Source organism: Lichenostomus cassidix, chromosome 10 (assembly GCF_008360975.1).
Source record: "Lichenostomus cassidix isolate B80296 chromosome 10, HeHo_3.0, whole genome shotgun sequence".
In the NCBI taxonomy this organism is placed as follows: domain Eukaryota; kingdom Metazoa; phylum Chordata; class Aves; order Passeriformes; family Meliphagidae; genus Lichenostomus; species Lichenostomus cassidix.
In genome coordinates this window covers 18166324-18189246 of record NC_139491.1, presented here as the reverse complement: position 1 = coordinate 18189246, position 22923 = coordinate 18166324, and the positions used below count along the sequence as shown (strand labels likewise).

The 22923-nt window shown below is 56.2% G+C and overlaps 2 protein-coding genes and 1 long non-coding RNA gene across 5 annotated transcripts in view; 1 reads left to right on the top strand and 2 right to left on the bottom strand.

Moving 5' to 3' along the window:
• The window catches only part of SIN3A (SIN3 transcription regulator family member A), a 31809-nt gene extending 23956 nt beyond the window's left edge, over positions 1-7853 (bottom strand). Inside the window, exon 1 of one of the 3 annotated variants that reach the window (XM_085070983.1) lies at positions 7813-7853. The gene's annotated coding sequence lies outside the window, so the exon portion shown is untranslated. Of the gene's footprint in view, positions 1-5733; positions 6084-6539; positions 6931-7812 lie in introns of those variants that run through there. The other 2 variants (XM_085070981.1, XM_085070982.1) reach the window with 2 other exon arrangements.
• LOC146432871 (uncharacterized) lies at positions 7743-11704 on the top strand. The gene is made up of 2 exons (XR_014854364.1): positions 7743-7782; positions 8276-11704. It is a non-coding gene; the product is annotated as an uncharacterized LOC146432871 (long non-coding RNA).
• Positions 10663-21871, bottom strand: PTPN9 (protein tyrosine phosphatase non-receptor type 9). Its single transcript, XM_085070986.1, has 13 exons — positions 20880-21871; positions 17135-17278; positions 16613-16702; positions 16389-16513; positions 15701-15806; positions 14974-15084; positions 14433-14761; positions 13986-14079; positions 13809-13878; positions 13159-13237; positions 12755-12905; positions 12454-12661; positions 10663-12188 (listed from the first exon to the last, which is right to left on the bottom strand). The coding sequence occupies exons 1-13, from the start codon at positions 20910-20912 to the stop codon at positions 11962-11964; spliced, it is 1767 nt and encodes a 588-aa protein (XP_084927112.1). The 5' UTR covers positions 20913-21871; the 3' UTR covers positions 10663-11961.
• Positions 21872-22923: the final 1052 nt, after the last annotated feature.

Genomic DNA, 22923 nt, shown 5'->3' with positions numbered 1-22923 from the left:
ACTACTCACCCCAGTACTCTTAACTGCAAGCAAATTCCAGAGCTGTTTTCTGTTCATTGATAGTTATTGCCATCCTTGAGATGTTATCTGCTGTTCATCAAAAGCACAGGCAGCCTATTAAGGTGTTTAAGGGACAGAAAACAGTGAAACCCACCCTATTCTGCTTCAGGACTGCTCCAAAGCAAGGCCCTTTCAGTCAGTTAAACACATTCATCGCTAAGGCAAACACACGGATAAACACGTTGTACCATTGACATTCCCCCAAAATAATGGTACAACAGCCAACTGAGCCAATCCCCACCTACCAAGTCAGGACAGCTCTTCACAGTCTAAATCTGTCATTAATCAAATAACCCAAAGATCATTTACTAATATCTCACGTCAAATATGGAAACAGGAAACAGCAGGACAGAGATGGAGATATCCCCCTCCATGACACAAAACATAGAAACTATCTGGATTGGAAGGGACCTTAAAGATCATCTCATTCCACCTCCTGCTATGTGCAGGCACACCTTCCACTATCCCAGGTTCCTCCAAGCCCTGCCCAGTTAGGGCCTTGGACACTTCAAGGGATGGAGCAGCCACAGCTCTGGGCAGCTTATGCCAGGGCCTCACCACGCTCACAGGGAAGAATTTCTTCCCAGTATCCAATCTAGACCCTCTACTAGTCCCTCCTTTCACTTGGAGAGGGTAAGACAACAAGGAAGATGACTTAATTTCTTTTTGAAGTTACTCATCCAGTTTAACCTCTCATGAGGTCCCCCAGTCACCTGGCAGGTCACAGATAGGAAGCAGAGGAGTACCCCTTGCACCAAGTAAAGGCAAAAGCTTGTCTATGGCATCTTAATTGCAAGTTACAAACCCTAAGTAAGCCTGAGCCCCAGCACACACTCAGCAAGCAGAGGAGCTACTCCAGGAGCTCACTTCTCTAATGGTGCCTGCACTTCAGTGGTTGTCTTTTCAACTGGTGTCTGCTGACGAACGAAGAGCCAGACAGGTTAACATGAAGCTACTCCCCTCATGGAGCTACTCTCCTCAGGCACAGACCACGTTCAGCTTTGCAAAAACATAGTTTTATGTTAATAAGGTTGGGACTAAACTGAGTAAATCTGGCCTCACACCATCCACCCACAAGCAGAGCCGGCCAGGATTTTGCATGACAATGGCTGAGTGCATGAGTAAAGTCTGGGCAAAGCTTTGGTGGCAGCTATTTATAACCCACTCACCAGCTTGGATACCCTTCTTCTCTAAACACTGGTCCCTCAGCCAGTCCTGCCACTTGATTTTGATCTCCCAGGCTGGTTCTCCCCTTATCTTTTCAATATCTGTGTATAGATATACATGGTGCATATGTGGTGTGGTGGCTGCTCAGTGTCCCACTCTTGGGTCTCACTTCCCAAAGCAACACTCCCCACTTGACCCTTCAGATGGACTGACCAACCCCTAAAGCAGAGGCTGCCTGAGGGCAGAAGATGGCTGGAAGACTCACGTGCCCTTATGAGGATTAAAATGTCACCTTAAGCTGCCTGAGAAGACTTTTCCCCATGAAGCCATCAAAATTCCCAGCATGTGAGGCTACGGGAATCATGATAGCACCAAGGATCCATCACCACACACACCCCAGCAGCATGAACACGGTTTTTGAAGCGCCTGATTCTTGCAGACCAAGTGCAGAATCTGCCAAAAACCTAGTTTGCTGTAAGGCTGATATTAAAACTTCTGTAAAGTGAAAATTAAAGCCGGTGCAGGTTCATCTTCCCTCTGAATTCCCCTCACCTTCACCAACTGAGCTTGGACTCTGCATCTATCCAAGCAGTGGAATTGCTTCAAGTGTGAAGTTTTGTATTATATATAGGCGTGTGTATGCATATATATATATATATAGGTAATAGTCAATAGCACTGGTCAATCTTCCTAGACAACACAACTCCTACCAAGGGTCTGCATCTCCGCTGAGTAAGTGTCTCACAGCAAACTAACCCTTAATGAAGATTGCTAATTGACGGGCTTTATTAACCCTAGCAGAGAGATGATCTCAAAGCTCTGCTGTACCTAGACATAGACTAGTGATGGTAACTCTGCATTCACCACCACCCAAACTCTACAGAGAGGGGAAAGCAAACCAGCACCAGAACAGTGATCAGTCTTGCATCCTGCAGAAGGAGATAAGATGCTGAATGGTCCCAATGTGCATTCATTTCCTCACAGAAGTCCTGCTAATCTTGACCTGGCATCTTCCACTGATCCCCTCCGTTCAAAAGCTGGAGAGATCTGTTGTGCGGCAAGTCCCACACCTCCTGCAGCCCACCAAAGAGCTGAGGAAGGAAGACTGAGACGAAACCCAAGACTAGACGTGTAATTTTGAACTGATTTAACCAAAGCGTGCTGCTCAAAGGGGCAATTCCACCCACTTCCACCCTCAGTGACAACTGATTTTTCCTTAATGATGGCAAAACTCAGCTAAGGGAAAGGTATTTTAAGGATAAATACACAATATCAAAGACTTGTACCAGGCGTTTTCCCTCCACATTACAAACAATACTACGCTTATGTCGTCATCTCTGAAATGTAGCGCACATCTCTGGCATCCCCTTATGGACTTTGAAGTGCAGATTTAGAGAGCCCCAATTCAAACCACAACCTTAATTTGAGGGTGGAAAAGCCCTGAAAATACAGCAGAGATTGAAAGTGAGTCACAAAATTCAGGTACTTTCCTTTGTTAAAAGCAGTAACAGGAGGCGTGTAGGAGAGCTTAGCACTACCTGAGCAGACCAAGTCAAGAATTGCATTTCCTTTCTCCAGCAGCATTTCTACCCAAACTCCCTTTTAACCCCACTTAGAGCACACTCCATTCTGTCTAGGGCAGGACAAAAACTATTTGGTTTCTTTTCTGAGGTTTTTAGTGCTCCCCTTCACAGGAAAAGGATGCTGCATGGGAACACACCTCTGGATCTTCCCACCTGTGCCATCTCCCAGCTCAGCAGCTCTGTGCCACAGGTAGGGTGCATCAGGCAGATACACACACACACAGGATCCTCAGCTGGTAAAGCAAGGGAAAAATTAAGAAAAAGTACATTGCATCTCAGTAACAACACCAAAATTATGCAATTCTACCCCGCCGACTTCATCAGAGGGTTTCCCCATCCATCTGCCTCACATAAGCCAGTGGGACAGATAAAGGCAAGTGGAGCACATCCCTTTCCCTCTGGTACTGAGGAAAGCAGAGGAGTGGCAGTACTGACACAGAAAGAGAAGGAACAAAGTGGGGACAAGGCTGGATTCAGCTGGTGGAGCACTGCAGGGCTCTCCTCCTGCCTGCTCACTGCTCCATGGGAGCAACACAGGCACGAGAGCCCAGGTGCTCTCCTCTTCCCTCACAAAACTGCCTCTCAAGTGGCAGCATTTTACCACATAATATCCCAAAAATCTCCATTATTTCTATTGCAGGTTTTCCCACCAAATAAGCAGTCTTCTGGCATAATAGATCAGCTAGTAAAGTAAAAAGAAAAAGCCAAGTAGAGACTAGGAAGAAAGCAAATTGGAAAGGTGTGCTGCCTCAGCACCTGTTGGAAACCCAACACACCTGTGGATAAACACCATCTTCACCAACAGGTTGTGAAAGAGCCACTGGAGAGGATTTTGGTCCCTCTGAAAAACTGCAGGGAAATTGCAGAGCTGCAGAGGATTTGTTTAACACATACAAGCGCTTTTTAAAACGTTTCCTTTCGAGGGAAAGAGGACTCAAAAGTTAGGAGCAGCAAGTGTAAGTCTCAGCTCTGATCCCGGAACAGCCACGGATGTCCTGCAGGACACATCCCACAGAGGATTACACAGGAGTACATCACAGTGCCTGCTGGAAAGCAGCCGGCTCAGGTTCCGGCAGCACTGCTAACCCGGCAACACGACTTCCAGAACATGACCCAGCTTGCTCAGCAGCCGCTGCTGTACTTTGTGCCACACAACCTGAATCCCTTGCCTGTAGCATGGGGATAACCCCTCGGTCACACTACAGAGAGGCACATCCGGGACCAGAGCATCATTCCAAAATGAAATGAGAAGCATCCTTAGAAAAAGGCATTGGAAAAGCACTACCTGAAGCTTTGGGAGAAGTTAGGAGAGTTTTCTGCAGGGTGACATTGTGCCAACTGTGCCAGCGCTCGTCAAGAGGCAGATGGGACATGAATAAACCCCACTCATCTCTGTCCAGATGGGTAACAAGTTGATAAGGCACCAATCCATGCTTTGCCAAAAATGGCCTGGGTGCCAAACCCCACGGCACAGACATGATCCGAAACAAGCCCTACAGAGCTTAGAGCATTGTTTGTGCTATTCCCTGACTGCACCTACCCCATGCACAGACAGAATGATCAGAACTATTTATTTATCCAAATGAAAAGAGACAAGACCCCAGCAGGGTTGGAGAAAAGTAACATGGCCCCAAAAGCACACCCCAGGCTAAAGTGACAGCTATTACGGGGCTCTTTTTTGCTTCAGCTCCAACAGCTATAAAAACTTTCCAATGCTAGAGAAGTCCAGAACAGCAATCTGGACAGAAAACGATTCATAAATCCTGGAAACGTAAATGATCCGCCTGCCAATTCCAACACGATGCTCCCGGCTCCAAGACCCACACGTGCCAGGAGCCTGTGCAGAGGTCTCCCCCGGCAATCCAGGCTGGGGCCAGGGGGAGAGCATCCCCCTTCCCCACACTGCTCACAAAAGCAGCCTGAATCACCCGGAGTTTCCCCAAACTTGAGCAAATTAGTGCCATTTTTTTAGGTGAATGATTACATTGCAGCGTCTCAAACAAATTCATGCTGAGACCATGTGTCTTCAGCAGAAGCGGAAGGTGGGAGGGATGAGAATGAAATACTTTGGGGTGAGAAAGCACAATTTCCTTTTGCAAAGAGCGTACCCATGTGAAAAACTGCTAACTTCACCTCAGCAGGGGAAAAAAGGACCCTAAAAAGTGGTTTTCTGTCCTTGCAGATCCAGCACAGGCTGCCACCAGGCTGCCAAGATACTTTATGCGATGAAGGAAGTTTTACAGGTGCTTTAAAATTACTATATTAAAATAAAATGCCATTTTAATTTAAAATACTCTACTTTTAGTCCTATGTTAATACTAATGGTTACCTCTCTGAAACTGTATTTTTTAAAATAATTACAAGTTAGGAGTGAAAGATGGCCAGTGCAGATACAACTGTACTGAATTAAGCGGGGCATTTCCCACTTGTTTACTGACCCTACACCTGTTAGCACAACTAAAAGAGACAAGTTAGAAGAGAAACATGAGGTGTTAGGTCAGCCTTAAGCTACACTTTAGCACACAGACCAGGTTAAGATTTCCCCGGACAGAGTGGGAGACTGAAAATCCGGGCACAGCTGGAGATGCCTTTGATAATTAGTTTAAAATAGAGCTGAGACAAGTTATTTTGCCCCATTCAGTGGTTCAAATAAATGGTTTTCTTTAGAGATGTAACTTTTCTATCTGAACACACATGCTATTCACACAAATAATGACTATTTAAATTAAATCTGAACCTAGGCCAGGAGAAGGTAGAAAAACCAGGATTTAGTTAAGCAGACACCAAGCACGGTCACAGTTTTCAAGCTACTTGAACTCCACCAGCCTCCTGCTATCAAAAAAAAAAAACCAAAAAAAAAACCCTAAAGTAGTTTCTAGGGATGTACAACAGCCTGAAGAAATAAAAAAAGGGCATGAAATACCAATGCAAATGTCTGCCAAGTTCACAGCACGGAGAGGACGAGCAGAGCAATCCGGCTCGCTACTAAAATCGGTGGAAAATTAATGGGTGCACGAGGAGCTCCCGGGTTTCCATGCATCTACACGTTGCTCCAACAGGTCCTTTTGGAGAGCTGCGCTATGGAGCTGGGAAACTGCGAAAAGCGACGGGGGAACCCTCGGCGATCCCGGAGCCGCCGCGGAGCGCCCACGGCGTGGCGGGAGGCGGCAGGGCGAGACCCCGGCGGAGGGCAGAGCCCGGCAAAGCGCTTTCATGGCAACTCCGCCGGGAAGTCGGGTGAGCACCGCGGCCGGGAGAGTTCCGTGCCCCCCGCCGGCTCTCGGAACGCCCCGCCGGGCGAGGGGGAGCCCCGGCGGCGGCTCCGGCGCGCGGTGCGGCCGGTACCGGGGCCGTGCAATGCGGGCGAGCGCTGCCGGGGGCGGTCCCGCCGCAGCCCGGGAGCGGCACCGGGCGGAGGGCGGGCGGAGGGGCGGGGGGAGGAGGCGGCGCCCGGCTCGCAGCGCGCCCAGCGGCCGCCGCACGCTCCGCCCGCCGCTCCCGCCATGCCGGGGCCGGGACACCCCGGCGGGGCGGGGCGGGGCGGGAGGACGCGCGGCCGCCCGCGCGGGCCGGGGCTCCCCGGGGAGCCGCGCCGCGGGCACCGACCGGCCCCCCCCCAACCCCGCGCCGCCGCCGCACCGGCGCTGGGCTCCGCCCCCTACGGATCGCCGGAGGGGGCCGGCCCCGGGCCCGGCGGCCTCCCGTCCCCGCCGCCCCAGTCTTCCTTACCTCGAAGCGGGCCCTGGCAGCGGCCGGGTCTCCCTCAGGGTCCGGGGGTGGCGGGCACCTCCCGGGCGGGCGGCGGGGGCGGGCTGTCCCCGGCGCAGTGAGAAGGGGGGGGTCCCCGCGCCCCTCCTCCCGGAGGGGGGGGCGGGCGGGGGCGGTGCCGGTGCCCCGGCGGGGGCGGGGGGCTCGGCGGGGGGGGTAAGATGGAGTAACCGTCTGTCGGCCGCCGCGGCGGAGCGCTGCCCGCTTCTCTGTTCCCCGGGAAATCCCGCCCCTCCTCGCGCAGGGGGGGAGCCCCGAGCGCCCGTTGGGCGAGACGCGCGCCCGTCACCCTCTTGGCCAATAGGCGCGCTGGCCCCGCCCACCAAGCCCTCCCCTATTGGCCGCGGCCCCCAGGAAGGGGATGTGGAGAGGAAGGGAGGGAGGAGAGGAGGAGGGGGAGCGACCGCCGAAGAAAAATGTCCGTATAAGCAGCGCGCTCCGCCCCCGTCCCGCCTCCCCCGCTATTCTATTGGCTGCGGGACCAAAGCACCGGCCAATAGACTAGCGGGGCCGCGCCGCCGTCACTGCGAGAAGCCCACCCACGCGGCGGATTGACCCCGCCTCCCACCGGCGACGCCACGCCCCCCTCTCTGGGGAGCCCTTTTGTGGAATGTTTACATCGCGGCCGCGGCCCGCGCGAGCGGCTCCCCCCGCCGGCCCCCCCCGGCCCCGAGCCCCGGCGCCAAGCGGCTCGGCGGCGGGAGGGGGGGAACTTGGCGGCGGGGCCCGGGCCCGGGGGCGGCGCGGCGCTGCCTTTTGTCCCCGACCCCTTCACTTCCGGGATGGCGGCGCCCCACGTGGGGCGGGTCGGTTACACGTGCGGGCGGGGGGACGCGGCACACACACACACTGGCTCACGCACACACCCCGCACACTCGCACATACTCACACTCACGCACGCACGCACCGGGGGGGGCGTGGGCGGTGCGCGCCGCGGGGGGCGTTGCCCGCCGCCGCTGCGGCCAATGGAGTGGCGGCGAGGGGGCGTGGCCAGCGCGGCTCTCGCCCCCCCTCCCCCCGCGCGCACACACTCAGTCACTCGCCTCCCCCCCCCGCTCCCGCCGCCCGTCGCGCGCTTCCCGCCGGCGGGAGCCGGAGCGCGCGCGCGCTTCTCTCCCCCCCAACCCCCCCACTTCCCTCAGGTTCCGCCCGCCCGGCTGCCCCGTGGGGAGCGATTCCCGTGAAGGGGGGCAGAACTGGGAAAGTGTGTGTGGGGAAAGCAGCTGTTACATACCCTCAACGCGCAGGCTAGCAGCCCTGAATGGAGGGGGAACTCCCCCCGGGGCCGATTGGCCCCGCGGTGCGGATCGTCACGGCCGCACCGCCCACGGCAGGGGGGGCGAGGAAGGGGGTGTGAGGGAAAGGCCTCACGGCGGAGGGCGCGAGGGAGCTCGGGGAGTCGGTACGCCGCGGCCGGGGCCAGCATTCTCCTCTGCTAAAACACGAGATGGAGAGGGGGGTTAATTCCTTCAATTATCGTGGTTTTCTCCCTTTACAAAGTTGTAGGGGGAGTTGCTGGGTTCTCCAGATGGAGGCTGGAGGAGCCAGGCCTGGCCGCCCCTTAGTGCTCATCTGGGCATCCAGAGCGTGCTCGGGAAAGGGTGAAATACAAACACACATGTTCCACACTTCTATTAAAAAGTGTATGTCAAGCATTTTTACTCAAGGTCTAAATCTCCTATTTTTTTTCTTTCCAGCTGTTCTTTCCTTTCTCAGACCGGGCAGGGAGCAGGCAGTGAGGTGCTGCCAGGACAAGCAGGAACAGCAGAGGAGGGTCTCTGTAGCTGGGAACTGCAGCTCGGTTTAACTCCTGGAAGGGCTCTCGACAGCAGGATTTGAGCCTGCACGGGCTGCAGTGCCACTGGAGATCGAGCCTGAGCCTTGGAAACCGGAGGCAAGGAAGCAGAAGGGATGGGAAATGAAGCGCGCTGGAGCCAGGCTCTTTCCAAACTCCCAGGGTTCAAAATTACAAGCACTAAAGTAATCGTAATTAGCGAGGCAGTGTGCATGCAGCCAAGAAAGCCAAATGAGACAGGTGGGCACAGGGATGGCAGCGCCGCTTTAGGATTCCCCTGCAACGGCTTTAAATCTGTTTCCAAACTCCAGCGGAACTTTGGATTTCGTTCTTGGAATTGTCTGTGCTGTTGCTTTTGCCCGTGGTGGCTGATCCCCATCTCTGGGCCATTCCAGCAGAGAGGAGATGCTGCAGGCATCAGGCTGCTTGCACTCAGCAGCCCATTTTTCCCACCACTCTCCGAACAATACAAAGGTTTTCTTTCCAGTAACTTTTGGCTGTCTGCATGAAGTGACCATTTCCAGAGAAATACATATTTCTGCTGCTGAGCAGGACCTGCTGGCACAGAAGGAATGGATGGAACAAAACCTTGTGTTGTGCAAGAGGACTGAAAATGCTGGCTTTGAGATGAAACACAGCCCTGGAAATAGTAAGGGAGGGTAAGTGTTTGGGTTGTTTTTCCATTGAAAAGGTTTACAACCTTTTCCTCCGCCTCCAGCACAGATGGGATCTTCATCCCTCCTCGAAGGGAGCAGCATATCCGAGCTGTTCCCATTCAGAGCCAGCATTGGTGATCTCCATCCCTCTCCTCTGGTTATTCCTACCAGACACCCAGGACATGGGTCTTCTTGGAAAAGTTTTGGTTCTCTGTGCCCACATCATATGGAATTGAGCTAGAGGACACAACCACCTTTACCTTGTGCACAGAACAGGCTTGGTTGGGGTTTCAGAGTCTGTGGAAGAGAGACATGGGGTGGGCATATTTGTGGAGCTATGTGAGACTCTTGGCATCACCCACAGCTTTTGGATCTGGACCCATTTGCCAAAAGCCCTGCTGAGCCACAAAGAGCTGCTGCTGACAGCATGGGATTAGCAACAAACTGCAAACCGCCCCTTTCTGCACTTGTGCCTAGAAGAAAGCCCAGCTGGGTGAATAAGTTTGGCAGCAAGGAGGGAGGGCCCTGGGAGCCTTCCTTCAGAGGACGAGGGCTCCCTTGGAGAAGCCACCTGGCAATGGGTGTTTGGAGGGAAACTCAGGACAGCCTAGCTGGAGGAGCCACTCTGCAGGTCACACTGCATGGGCTGATGCTGCTCTGGGAGAGAGCGGGGTGGAAAATGGTACCTGGAAGGATGGGACACTGCAGCTGAAACAGCAGCACTCTGCAGACAGGATGTGCACAGCTCCAGGGATGCTCTCAACACCCCCCTCTCGCACTCTCCTGGACACTGGGACGTGCAGCCCTTCCAGACAGATTCCCTCCTGCCTCTGGTTCTTTTCCAGCCTTACAGCACTTGTGTCTCACCTCGGTTTGGCACAGCCAAGCCCGTCCACACCCAGAACATAGGGGAAAGCTTCTCCCTGTGCTAGTCCCAGAAAGACACTGGCATCCCTCACTTTTTTAGGCTCCAGCTGAGCAAACACAGGTGCTGCTCTTCACACCCGCCAGCTGCCCTGCTCTGGGGCACGAGCTCTCTCACTGGCTCTAGGGCTTCAATTGCAAAAGCTGCCTTTTTTCTTCCCTCATCCTAAAGCCTCAGGCTGTGGCTGTTGCTCTGGGACTGGCATCACTTGCACCTGAAGGCACTGAGGCTGCCTGGCAACCCAGGAGTTCCCCCTAATTTTTGTGCCCTATGTGCCTGCTCAGAGAGGATCTAGAAGCACAGAGGCAATACCTGCACCACCAAATCCTGCAACAAAAGGCAGCAGCAGGCAGATACCACGGCCAGACAGGAGACTGATCTCCTGGGGCTTGTCAAGTCCCTGGGAAAAGAGGCAGGAGCTTGGAACAGGGTGGTTTGTGTCCCCCCTGACTACGCCAGCCCACTGTGCTGCCTTCTCTCCTGACACTATCCTGCCTGCCCAGGAAAGCTTGCTGCAGCCTGGTTATCTCTGTCTCAGCCTCACCCAGGCCAGGAGCAGCCCTAAACATAGCCCTGTGCTCCTCAAAGTCCATGTGTAGCCAGGAATGAGGTTGTTTTGCCAGCTTGTTTTTAGAGATCACAGCCTGTGCAAAGCCCTAAATTCCCTCCTTCTTCTGTCCTGCCCAATGCCCCCATGACTGCAAAGAGGATGGTCACTGGTGGTATATTTATATATCAATACAAATAAAAACAAAACAATTCCCAAAAAAGTAATGACAACAAAAAGATTTCTCTGAGAGCAAAATAGGAACATTTACAAATACTTCTGGCTCTGGCTTGGATCAAGTTAATGTTAAATACAAAAAAAGCAAACACAAAAAAACCCCAAAAGAAAACAAAACAAAACCTCCCAAACCTTGTGCCTCCCCCCCCACCCCAAGATTATAAAAAAATAAGAATATACACATTCAAAGAGCTTATTACAGTATAAAGCTGGGGAGGCCCAGGCAGTGGTGGGGGCTGGGGCCAGGGCAGAGACTTGTTGCCTCTCCAGGGTTTGGGGTTTATTCTTGCTCAGCGCTTTCCCAGCCCATGACTCAACGCAGGGCTGGGCCTGCGGGTTCCTAGTGGCAGCTTGGGAAAGCCAGGCAACCTGGAGAGCCGGTCGGTCCCCATGTCCCCATCACCTCGTACCTAGTGACTCCTGCAGTGACGCCCAAGGGGCAAGGGATGCCTATGAGCTAAGCACCCCCTAGACAACCCAGTCCTCCAGATCCTCCCAGGAACAGAGCTACTGTCTCCACGGGGAAGATGAAACAAGGAAATGGGGGACACCATCAAGTATCCTGGTGCCTCCAGTGGGATGGGCACAGGAGTGGGTACCGGGTTGCAATGCTGCCCATGAGGGAAAATAAGGGGAAAGGGGATGACAAGACAGAGCCAGGACCAAACTCACCGCTCCAGAGATCACAGCAGTGAGGCGGCAGGACAGCGGGAACCCTTAGGAACTGCTAAAGGGGAGGTTGTATATATGTATCTATATAATAGCCGGGGGGTCACAGCGGGGGTATATTATATATACACATACATACAGACACACAGATGGAGCGTCAGGTGAGACCGAAACACGTGCCTCTTCCTCAGCCCCAGGACTGGGAATACATTTCCTAGGACTTTGCAAAGCCCCTCTCTGGGTACAGCTTAGGTGGTCCCAACAACAACAACAAAAAATAAAATTAAAAAAAAACAACTTGAAGAGAAGACAAACCATGTCCCCAACCAACCAAACCCAACTGAAACACGACAGGGAGGAGCAAGAGCCCTTTCCCGTGCCGGCGAGTGGCAGCCACCGTTTGGGTTGAATAAGGCACAGTTCCATAGCAGTGCTGACAGCTGAGGCGCTCTGGCACCGCTGCTCCCACGGCTCTGCTGAGTCCCAGCGGGCGCCGAGGCGGCTCAGGCAGCCCCCGAGGATGGGCAGGGGGGTCTGCAGGAAGGTGGCAGGTCTCAGTGCCCCAGCGAGCTCTTCTCCTGGGCAGCCTGGCTGTGGTTGGTAAGCAGCAGGCCCTCACGCTGGGCGTGCTCGAGGATGGCGGTGTAGCAGAAATAATACTGCTCAGGGGTCTGGATGCTGAAGGCGCGCTGGGTCCGCATGCGCAGCACTGTTTGGTAGATGTTCAGAGTGCCCACGTCCTGCAGCTGTGATAGGCAGATGTCCAGCGCACAGAAGGTACCTGGGGATGACGATGGGGATGGCATCAGACACCAAATGACACCATCACTGCCCCTTGTGAGAACTGCAGTGGTGGTGCTCAGCCCCTCACTTATCTCCCAGGGGCATCTGGGGATTTTTCCCATGTCTGATGGCTGCAGGAAGTCTTGAGTACATGTGTGCCAGGTCACCCAGCTTGCAAACACACCCGTGGGTTCCCGGGATGCAAATGCCCCAGAGAAGCTGAACCTGACACCCCACCACCCCTAAACCACCCCCTCCATTACCTGTCCTGCCAATGCCAGCACTGCAGTGCACCACGACTGGGGGTCCCCCAGGGTGACCCTTGAAGCGAGGTCCCAAGGCGCTGACAGCCACCCTCTGCTGCTGCTTCACGGCCCCCAGAAAGTCAATGAGAGTGGCGGCGGAAGAGGGGACACCATAATCCGGCCAGCTCAGGTACTGGAAGTGGGACACCAGCCGCCGCTCCCTGGTCTAGGGAAAGCAGGGGGGTTACACCCTCTTTCCTCCTCTGACCCCAGATGCTCCCACATGCCATTCCCCCACCAGGCAGCTGTGGCCACGCACCTCTGAGCTGTGGATCTCCAGGATGGTTTTCTTGTAATGGTTGAGGTTCTCTACACCCAGGTTGGTGATGGTCAGGGCCCCGAAGCACACCTGGAAATCCTTCTCCAGGGGCCAGTACTGGCCGCATTTCCTCCTGCCTCCCTCCTCCAGCCTGGGAGCAGGATAAGGACAAGCTGGTCCTCCTTGCCATGCCTGGGACATCTCCCATGCCACCCAGCCTCGGTCCTTTGGGGGTGCCGCAGGGACCAAACACTCTGTCCTTGACCGAATGTTCCCCCTCTGTGAGGCTCTGGCTGGCACCACTGCTGGGGGATCACTGCACCGAGCCCAGCGCTGCTCATCGCACACCAAAAATGCTCACTTTGCATAAAAAAAGAAGGCTGTGTCCCTCCATGAGCACTCACCGGGTTGTCATCACAATCACGAGGACGTTCTGCTCCCACACCATGCGCCAGAAGTCACCATAGGTGTTTTCCAGAGGCCCTGCAGGGACAACCCACACATCAGTCCAAAACCTCATGGATTTCGGCAATCCCTTTGCCCAGCTGCGTCTACCAGCCCCTCATCACACCCACAGGGAACCACAGCCCCTTCCTGTAGGGGCCAACCCAGGTGTGGATCCACCAACCTTGCTGAGAGTTGCCACCGATTGTCCCCCCTAGCACCAAGTCCCTACGGCTCAGCGCTGATCCCACCTCTCTGCTCATCCCGGGGCAGATGGGGCAAATCCAGGCCTGGATAATGGCAGGGGGAGGGAAGATGGCACCCCTGAGGGATGCTAAGGGAAAGCATCCTCCATGCTATCGTAGATGGAGGAAAATGGATCCACTTGCTCTCTCCCAGGAAAAACTTCAGCCCACTGGCTGGAGACTGGAAGGGGAATAAATACAGCTGGGAAACCGGGAGGAGTAAATACAGCTAGAGAGAACGGGGACCTGCCAGGCAGTGCCCTAGTCCCAGGATGTTCCCCAGGGCTGGTGGGTGATACTGGGCAAGGAGGTGAAACCCACAGGTCCATCAGGAGCAGAACAACCCCTTGCTGGCTCAGCCATACCCTGAGTGCCAATGTAAGCGTTCCTCTGCTTGTAGCCATCCATGAAGCTCGCATTGATGTAGTCAGTCAGCTGCAGGGAGAAAGACACAGATGAGATAAGGCCTCCAGAACCCTGTGTCTGGGACAGCTGTGACAGCTTCCCACAGGACTGTGCGTTTCCATCCCAGGCTGGCTCACCTCTGGGCGGCTGTATGGTTTTGCCAGCTTGACACGGGTTTGGTCCAGGCAGGGCACATCCCCATACCGGTTCTTGTCCTGGTTGTAGGGTGCCCTAGGAGGCAGGGAAGAGGGAAGCAGGGATGTATTTCAGGCAGGCAAGGCAAAGGCAGCATCCCTCTCTCTGCGCAAGCCTCTGGGGCCTGTAGCCTGGGCTCTGCTGCCATCACCTGGCCAGAGCCTCGGGAAGCAGAGTCCCGGCCAGGTCCTGGTCTCTGCTACCCCCAGAGGCTGCAGGACCCACAAATGGGGCTCACACCATCCCTAGGCCGGGGTTCTCTGCTGCTAACCCAAAGCACCCCACACTAAAGAGGCCGATGGACCACCATCCAGGAGCAGAAGCGTGGGGAGGGGGGCACCCAGCTTTTTGGGGTGAGGCGGGCACCTCGATCCTTCCCCCTGACTCACAAAGAGCAGACGAAGGTGCCAGCCGGGCTCCTGCGCCGAATGTCTTCATACTCCTCATAGATGCCCCGTTTCTGCTTGTGGCTGACATGATCCAGCAGCTCCTGGAGGGTGATGGACTTGGGCCCAGGGACATGGACGGAGCCATTATCTTTGGGGGCTGCCAGCGGCACCAGGATGAGCTCGTCCAGGGGGTCAGGGTGCCCATTCTGCTGGGGCAGGAAGCGGCAGTTCCAACTCAGAGGGTCCAGTTTGAGGGACCCTCCGAGGTACTCAGGGAGGCATTCCCGGGGCAGGTGTTCCTTCAGCTCTGACATCTTCACCATCTGCACCTATGAGAGGAAGAGAAAAGGCAGGGGTGACTCCACGAAGGCTGGAGAGGATTCACTGGGAATGGAGACAGGGGTGCCAAAGGTCTGTTGATCAGCAACTTCCAGCAGATGGGGCTGAACGGCACAAACTGCTTCCACCACCCTGTCCCAAAGGGAAAGCAGCCAAGGGTCCTGTGGCAGGAGGGTCCCATGCCAGGAGGGTCCACACTCACCCGCTCCCGCAGCTTCTCCTTCAGCAGCAGGCTGATGATGGAGTAGGGCACGCGGAACCACATGGGTGCTCCCACGATGAAAACCTTCTTGAGCCGAGCTGGGAAGGCACCCTGTGGGCATGAGGAGGGGTCAGATCCACTCTGCTGTGCCAGGGGACACATCCCAGCAGATGTGACAACCAGCAAAGGGACCTCATGATGGCAATACCACATCTGAAGTGTGCCTCGCACACTCACAGCCGCGCTGGCTTTTATGAGTCGATAAGGAAACAAATTACTTCCTTGGAATTAGGTAGGCAGAGGGTTTGGCTCCGCGGGGGAGAGGTGAAGACTGGGAACTGGGATTATGCAAAGAACACACCCCAGCCAGTATTTACTGTTATTGCTTTTTTTTCCGGAGAAGGGAGGAGGCACCAAATGCCAGCACGATTAAAAAATAATTTGCATCTGTTTTCCCAAAAGCGCTGCCAGCAGCTGTGAGAGGAATCAAGCCCGAGGACAGCTGATCCCTCCCACCTGCGTGACACCACAGCCACAGCCGGGTCCAGCCTGGCAGGCTCCTAGTGCCTTCCCGAGGTCCTGCACGGCTGGAGCTGCTGCTCCTCGGCTGAGACGTGGTCAGCGTGGTCTGGTGTGAAAATTGATGCCAAAACCACAGGACTTTGGGTTCTTGGTGAGCAAGAGGCCCACACACTGTCCCCAGACATCGGTAACTCCCAGACACCACCTTGAGCAGATTGAGGATCTTCTTGCTGAGGTCCAGCTCGAAGTTGGTGTACTGCGACCCTGCCATGTCGTAGATGAACACCAGCCCGTTCCTCTGCGTCTCAAAGCTGAGCAGGGAAAGAGCAACGTCAACCCCACAGCATGCAACCTCTTGGCTCCTGCATCAGCACCTCTGCCCCCCACTGACCTCCAAAAATCCCTTCCCATGCTTCCAGAAGGACTCACAGACCCAAACCTTGTTTCTGCACTTCCCAGCTGCTCCACCACCCCTTCCTAGAACCCTCGTTAAAGCCTGCCTTGTGCCTTAAACCTGCCTCAGCAGCATCACCCATGATGGGTAAGGTCAAAAACAGAAAGAGGCCAGCAGGATGAATGGCGGGGGAATGTCCCGGGTTTGTATTTCTGGCAGGGCTCACGTTACGTCTGGCTGATGGCGGGGCTGCCTCCTCCCCAGCTAAAGCCTGCAGGAATTTGGGGCTTCGCTAAACTGAACCCAGGGCGTGGACACAGCAAGGCTCTCAGGGCACGGGGCATTTTGTTCCCCTGCTGAACAACTCCACAAGGAGGACCAGCTGGAGTTCAAACCAGGGAATTTCAAGCCATCGGGAGCAGTGACCTCCCAGGGAGGGAAAGGGCACTGCAGAGACCTGCTGGTGTGAGACAGGGTACCTCAGCAGAGGTGGACTCACCTCTCCACAGCTCGGTCCAGCAGATAGAAGAGTGCCTGGAGCACCACATGCTGCACACTCTTGCTGGGGTGGTGCAGCTTGGCTGTGAACAGGGCGATGGAGGCTCCTGAGGGGTCCCGCACACTCTGCCAAGGAAATGGGGTCAGGCTCTCACCACATCCATGTGGAGCAGAGCTGGGATGAGCCACCCAGCTGGGACAACTCGGGGGGACCATCACACCTACCAGAATGGTGAACTTCCCGCTGAGCAGCTCTGAACGCAGCGGCTCCTCATGTGGCTTCAGCTTCACAATTCCCTCCTTCAGCCGTGTCTCCTATGGGCAGGGAGCAGTGTGACAGGGGCACAGGCACAGCCCACCTCTGCCCCACAGGGCACCCAGCCTCCACTCCATGGGATCATTGTCCAGCACACCCCCCACTATGGGGAAGAGCAGCTTTGCAACACCAGGTTGGGAAAGGTATATATGGATCTATCTATATCCTTAATATACAGGAAAATGCACTATGGGCAGCACACATCAGCCAGAAGAGCACCCCATGAGCTGCTCCCAGAGGACGGGAAGGGATTGGGACCGGCAAGATCTCCATGGTGACCCGCCTTGGCTGAAAAAGGATTTTCCAGCTGAATAAAACTTGTAAGGGAGAGGGAAAAAGAAAAAAGAGCAGGGGAGGGTGGTCCTAGGGAGCAGGGATCTCCTGCAGAGCAGGAAGCCCTTGGCTGGGGGATTCTGGCCCCTCTCACTTACCCGGTAGGAGTGGAAGAGCTCGATGGCCCGCAGGACGTCAAACTTGCGGGCCATGAGGAACTTGACAGCCACGTTCCAGGAGAGCGGGGACACATTGTACTGGCCCGTCCACTTGTTGATCTCCTCCAGGAACTGCTTGGTTGCCTGTGGGAGAGATCAGGGGCGTGTGGTGAGACAGGGTGAGAAGAGGAGGAGGAGTGCCTGAGGAGCATCCCTGGGATACAGTCCTCAACAGACCCAGCAGCTCCTCGGGGTGAAGGGGGGAGCTCCACAGCAAAAGGGGTAAGGCCAGTGGTGATGGAGACAGAGAAAATGCCACATGGGAAAACGAGCAAGTGGTGGGGAAAAATGGCCTGGAGGCTGCAGGACACTTACGGAAAGGAGAGGGGGAGCATAAGGGGGATTTTACAGGCAGCAAACTCCCATTTAGACACAGCATCCCAGCAGAGCCCCATCAGCTGGCACAGGCCTCCTGGGGCTGCAGTTCTGCTGTGGAGCAATGCACCTGGCTGTCAGAACACAGGTAATGAACATGGAGGGCCGACACTTTGACCACATGGACCAGCTCACCCAGTAACACCAGTTTCATGCAGATAGAGAAGACCAGGAGGGTCCCAGGATGCAGCTTTGCCTTCTGCTGCAGATTGATCCCCTGTGCCACATAGAAGCCCCAAGGGAGACATGGCAGCACAGCCCAGCTTTCCACCACATCCTGCTTAAAGGATCCAGGCAGGATGGAGGGAACCACCAAAATGCCTTGCTCCCACCCAGGCACATCCCAAAATGAAGCAGTTTCCATCCTCCCTAGAGCGGAGGATGGCGATGCCATCCAAGGAGAAGGAGGAGGGACAGGGAGTGCTGAAGGCTGGCTCCGGGAACAGGGAGCGCAGGCAGGCGGCGGTGTAGGATGTCAGGCAGCAGCACCAAGTTACTGGGAGCTATTCAGAGTTACTGGGAGCTATTGAGCCAGAAAAGCTTGTCGGTGTTAATGACTTCCGACAGGAGGAAGCGAAGGGCTTGGGTTTATCGGCAGCGTGAGGCTCAGCAAGGACAGCAAGCCCCTCTCACGGGATGAGCCTCAAGGAGCCCAGCTCATCCCAGGGGTCTCTCTCCCAGCACACTGCAGCCAGGAGCTCCCTAACTTGGTCCCAGCGTCCTCCAGAGCAGCTGGGTGAGCACCACGGCACAACATATGGGGCAGTACAGGAACCATCTTCAGCCGTAACACAGCAATATATCATACCCAGCAATATATCCTATTCTAGGATATATACAGCAATATATCCTATCCATAAACATATCCTACCCACTATCTCCTGGCCACACCTCCACTTTGCCAGGGCATCCCCTGAGGCACCCAGTTGCCCAAAATCCAGGGCTGGAGATGCAAACCCAAAATAACAGTGGAGATAATCCTTCCCCATCCCCGGTGTAGGATGGTCCGGGGATGGGGCTGAGTGTCAGGCACACTCCCACTGCCATTGGACAGAGACCAGAGCCAACACCGCAGCCTGAGATGGCAATGATACCCCAAGATCATGGGAAGTGGGTCCCCAGATGATGCAAAGAGGGGCCCAAAGGGCATGATGGCAATGAGAAGAGGATGCAGTATGTATTTTGGGTCTCCTTCCTTAACATCTAACCCGTCACACTTCACACAATCCCATTTCCAACAACCACCACGAGGGATGCCAGGCTTTTTGCAAGGGGAAGACGTGCAAGAACAAGCGCTGGCTTTGCAGGGCAGCTCAGCCATGAATTCCAGCTTTCCCTGGGAACAAAACCAAATTCCAAACTTACCAGTGCTGCTATTCAACAGCAGGGAGCCAGGCATTATGGAGCGGAGCATCAATGCCAGCCACAGCTCTGTCCCCTTCGTGCTCCACTGGGTCTCATCATCATTCCTAGCCCCAGTCCCCCATGGATTTATACAGGTGTCAATCCCAGTGGAGCAGGGATTGCTCCACGTGCCGAAAACAAAGCCCATGACCCCGAGCTTCAGCAAGAAGGTCCATTTCGGCAGCACTGTGAGTGAAATTGTCCGTGGCCAGGCGTTTGGAACAATGCTGGCCTTTGGAATGCTGGCGTCATCTGGGTCCCTGCTCCGCTGCGCCGGGGCAGGGTGGTGACAAAGCCACTGCTGCCAGAATCCAGGGGCTCTTCCAGCCCTCCTCCCCCAGGTAGCAAACCTACCCTCCTTCTTCAGCACAGGGAAGCGGGGGATAAATCCAGGAAAATTGCAGCTGGGCTGAAAACCCTCAAGGAAAATTGGTTTGGCTCCTCAGGGATAGGCTAGGGAGGGAACTGCAGAGAGCCAGTAGAAGAGATGTCCCAAGGCTGGCCTAAGAGGAGAAGGGTGAATTTTCCCCTGGCTTGCTGTCAGTAATGGGGGAGAGTGGAGGAAATCTTGATGGTCCTGAGAAGGACGAAGGGGTGGCAGGAAGATGTTCCAGCCCAAACTACCGCTTACCCATGAAGAGAGGGAAACTTCCACTATTTTGTCTTCCAAGCCACCAAGGGCAGTACCAAAGGCAGCCTTCCCCACCCCAGGCTGATGATCCAAACCTGGAGCCAATAATTATAGCAAATATCCCTTCACCTTCTCCATCCAATATTCCTGCACAAACCAAACATCTCAGATCACTCTCTCAGCATGCTGCTCCCGCTGCAAACCAGCCTTCCCTGCCACTGCAGAATCTCCTAAAAGCCCTGTTTCTGGAAGCTCTGCCCCTTCCATGACACAGGAGAAACGCAAATGTCAGGCACCTGTGGGGACAGAGGGCAAGAACACTCCCCATTCCTTGGGATTTTATCACCCTGGAGATAGCAATACTGCTCCCAGGAGGAAAAAGCCTGGTAGCTCTGCATTTGCTGAGCACCAGCACAGGCTGCAGGAGGGGCTCTTCCATGAAGGTTTTGAGACCTCGATATCTCAGTCCCAACCCTCCTAAACCTCCCTGTAGAAATGAAGGATTTTTAAAGGAGAAAACCAACCAGCCAACCAGGTAGAAAACTGACCATTCTGGAAGGAAAACAGGAGCTTTTGCCTTCTCACTGCAGCCCCCAGCGCCACCAGGGTGGCCAATGTGACAGCCCGAAGGGGGCAGAGGGAGCCCGGCAGCTCGCCCAGTCCCGCTCCCAGGCTCCACATCCCCAGCCAGAGGGAAGCCGAGCGGCCGCGGGTGGGCAGCCCTGGGGAACAGGACAAAGGAGGGGACAGGCAGAGATTGCTCCGGCCACCCGAGGCGCCCCGGCCGGCTCCTGGGCCCCGTTCCCCGAGCCCGGCAACATCCTCCCGCGGTGACGCAAGGCCGGCGGAGGAAGCCGGGACGTCACGGGAGGCCTGGGGCGTGGGAAGCGCGTGCACACGCATCCCCACGCATCATCCCCACGCCAGCCTGCCCACGGCAGGGCGGCCTGCCAACACGGACACGCTGCTTTGGGGATGTGGGACCCACGCCCCAGCACCCACGGCACGGGCCTGGCGAGGGCTCCTGGGAGCGGGAAGGTTGGGTGGATGGGGGTCGCAGGATGGGCGCTGCGCGGGCTGGGAGGCTGCGGGTTTGGGGGCTGCGTGGGTGGCTGGGCTGGGGGGGGCTTCCCATCGGGAGAACCGCCTCGCTGGGAAAAAACAGCCTTGCGACCCGGGGTAGGCAAAAAATGATGGGAAAGGAGCGGTGGGGGGAAGGAACCCCCGGGGTCCTGCCCAGCCCGGCCCGGGGAAGGGGAGCCCGGCGGGACCTACCTGCTCCTCCTCGGCGCTGAGCTCCGCGGCCATGCTGCGCGCCGCGCCGGGCCGGGCCGGGCCGAGCCAAACCGAGCCGAGCCGGGCTAAGCCGAGCCGGGCCGGTCTAGGCGGAGGGCGCCCCGGCGGAGCCCATCCCCGGCGCTGCGGGCACCGGCCCCTCCCGGCAGCGAGGGCGGCTCCGCCCCGGGGCCCCGCCGAAAGTGCCGAGAAAATTAAAATAAAATGGAAAAAAAATTTAAATTAACAAATATATATATGTGTGTGTGCGTGCGTGTGTATGTCTGAGACCCCCGCGAAGTTTGGCTTGGCCCGGGAGCGCCGCTCGGCTGGGCCGGGCCGAGGCAAGCTCCCGCCCCGCTCCGCTCCGCTCTGCCCCGGCGGGGGCGGTGGCAGGAAGCGCCCGCAGCCCCCGGTCCCTCCTCCCCGTCCCCTCCCCGCGGCTCGGCCGACCCCGCAGGGCGGGCGGGGGACAGGAAGCGCTCCCCGGCGGGGGGGCGAGCGGGGGGCAGCAGCCGGGATGGGGCCGGAGGGGTTCGGTCACCCCCTCGCTCCGCGCCGGCTCCCCCCAGCCCCGGTTCCGGCCGCGGCGGGCGGGAGCGCCGCCGCTAAAATGGTGGCAGCATCCTCCTCCCTTTGCTGGTGCTGGATAAAATTCCCGGCAGCAGCATCCTCCCTTGCTGTTACTGGATAAAATTCCCGGCACAGCATTCTCCCTTGCCGGTATTCCAGCCTCGCAGCCTTCCCCCCACGAGCAGGAGTCCGGGATTTCCAGGCGTCTCTTTCCACTCCCTCTACGATCCCTAAATTGCATTTCCTGGCTGAGCGCAGGTGTCAGCGCCTGGATGGAGAGTCCCGAATCTCCTCCGGGAATGAGCGGGGATCCCGGGAAGCACAGCAGCGGTCGTTCCAAAAAGTCAGACCCTGGGACAAGGGGACATTTTGTTCAGCCGAGGAGCACTGTGCTGGCAGCGTGCCCGCAGCCGGAGTCTGTGCACCTAACTGGGAGAAAATGGAAGAACGGCAGAGGGAAGGGGCTCAGCCCCGGCTGGATGAGGGCTCCAACCCGGCTCTCTCCCCCAGAGCCCCAGGCCATGTCTTCAGGTCGAGCTGCCCGCTCAGCTCTCCTGCCCCGGGCCAAATTTTAGCCCCCGGTGGGGTGACTCCTCCGGTGGAGCTGCTGCCTGTTCCAGCTGGGAGTGGGATCGCACCCAGCAAACACAACAGTCGCGGCACCAAACTGTGCTGGCCCCTGCGACTTCCGTTTGACACCCTCTCTCCAAACACAGCCTTTCGTTCCCAACAGGAATTATAACGCAAATATTTATTTCTCCAGCCCCAGCTCATGCTTTTAAAAGGGAAACTATGAGGCATCATCTGGAGCCAGCGGGAAGCTGCAGTCGCTTCCCTCTTGCTCTCTCTCCTCCATCCATCAGAGCACACGGCCCCTCTTTGGCTGTATTTCCTCTCCTTCTCTCAGCTGGAGGACCTTGGAAGGCTGCTGGAGGGCAGTAACCTGAGCTGCAGCTTTCTCTGCCCTCAGGGATGCACAAATCTTCCATCCAGATGCCCACCTCCGGGTTTAATTGCCTGATGGAAGGAAAACTGTGCTGACAGGAGGCTGGATGCGGTCTCCTGCTCAGCACTCTCCCTGCAGATGTCTGCCAACCAGAGAGGCTGAAGGTGGGAACCTTTGAGGGATGAGGAGGTTAAGGCAGTCCAGGTGCTCATCCTCTTTCCCCAGGGCAGTTGCTTCAAAATATGCTAAAAAAATAATACTGAAAACAGTAAAATAGGCAGCTGTTTGAGAGAGGCGGCTCCGAACACTGCGGGGCCAGGGTGCCACTTCCCTCCCGGGGAAGGGGAGCGGAGGGCAGCCCCCTCCCACAGCCAGGCCAGTTCCTGCTGCCCGCTGGTATCATCAATAGCGGCTGCACAGCCAGCTGGTCACACATAGCCCACACACTTGGCACAGAAACCCTTCTTCTGGGAAAAACGGGGGGTGCGAGGGCAGGATACAAGTGCCCCTGCTCTCTGCAGGTGG

Bases quoted from the DNA above. Each gene is read 5' to 3' on its own strand.
- PTPN9 (XM_085070986.1), bottom strand. From the start codon at position 20,912: ATGGCCGCGGAGCTCAGCGCCGAGGAGGAGCAG. The intron at 16,703-17,134 runs GTAAGTGAGAGG...CCCTGCCCATAG, and splicing joins AGCTCTTCCACTCCTACCGG to GAGACACGGCTGAAGGAGGG. The intron at 12,189-12,453 runs GTAATGGAGGGG...CGTCATCCCCAG, and splicing joins TGCTGGCATTGGCAGGACAG to GTACCTTCTGTGCGCTGGAC.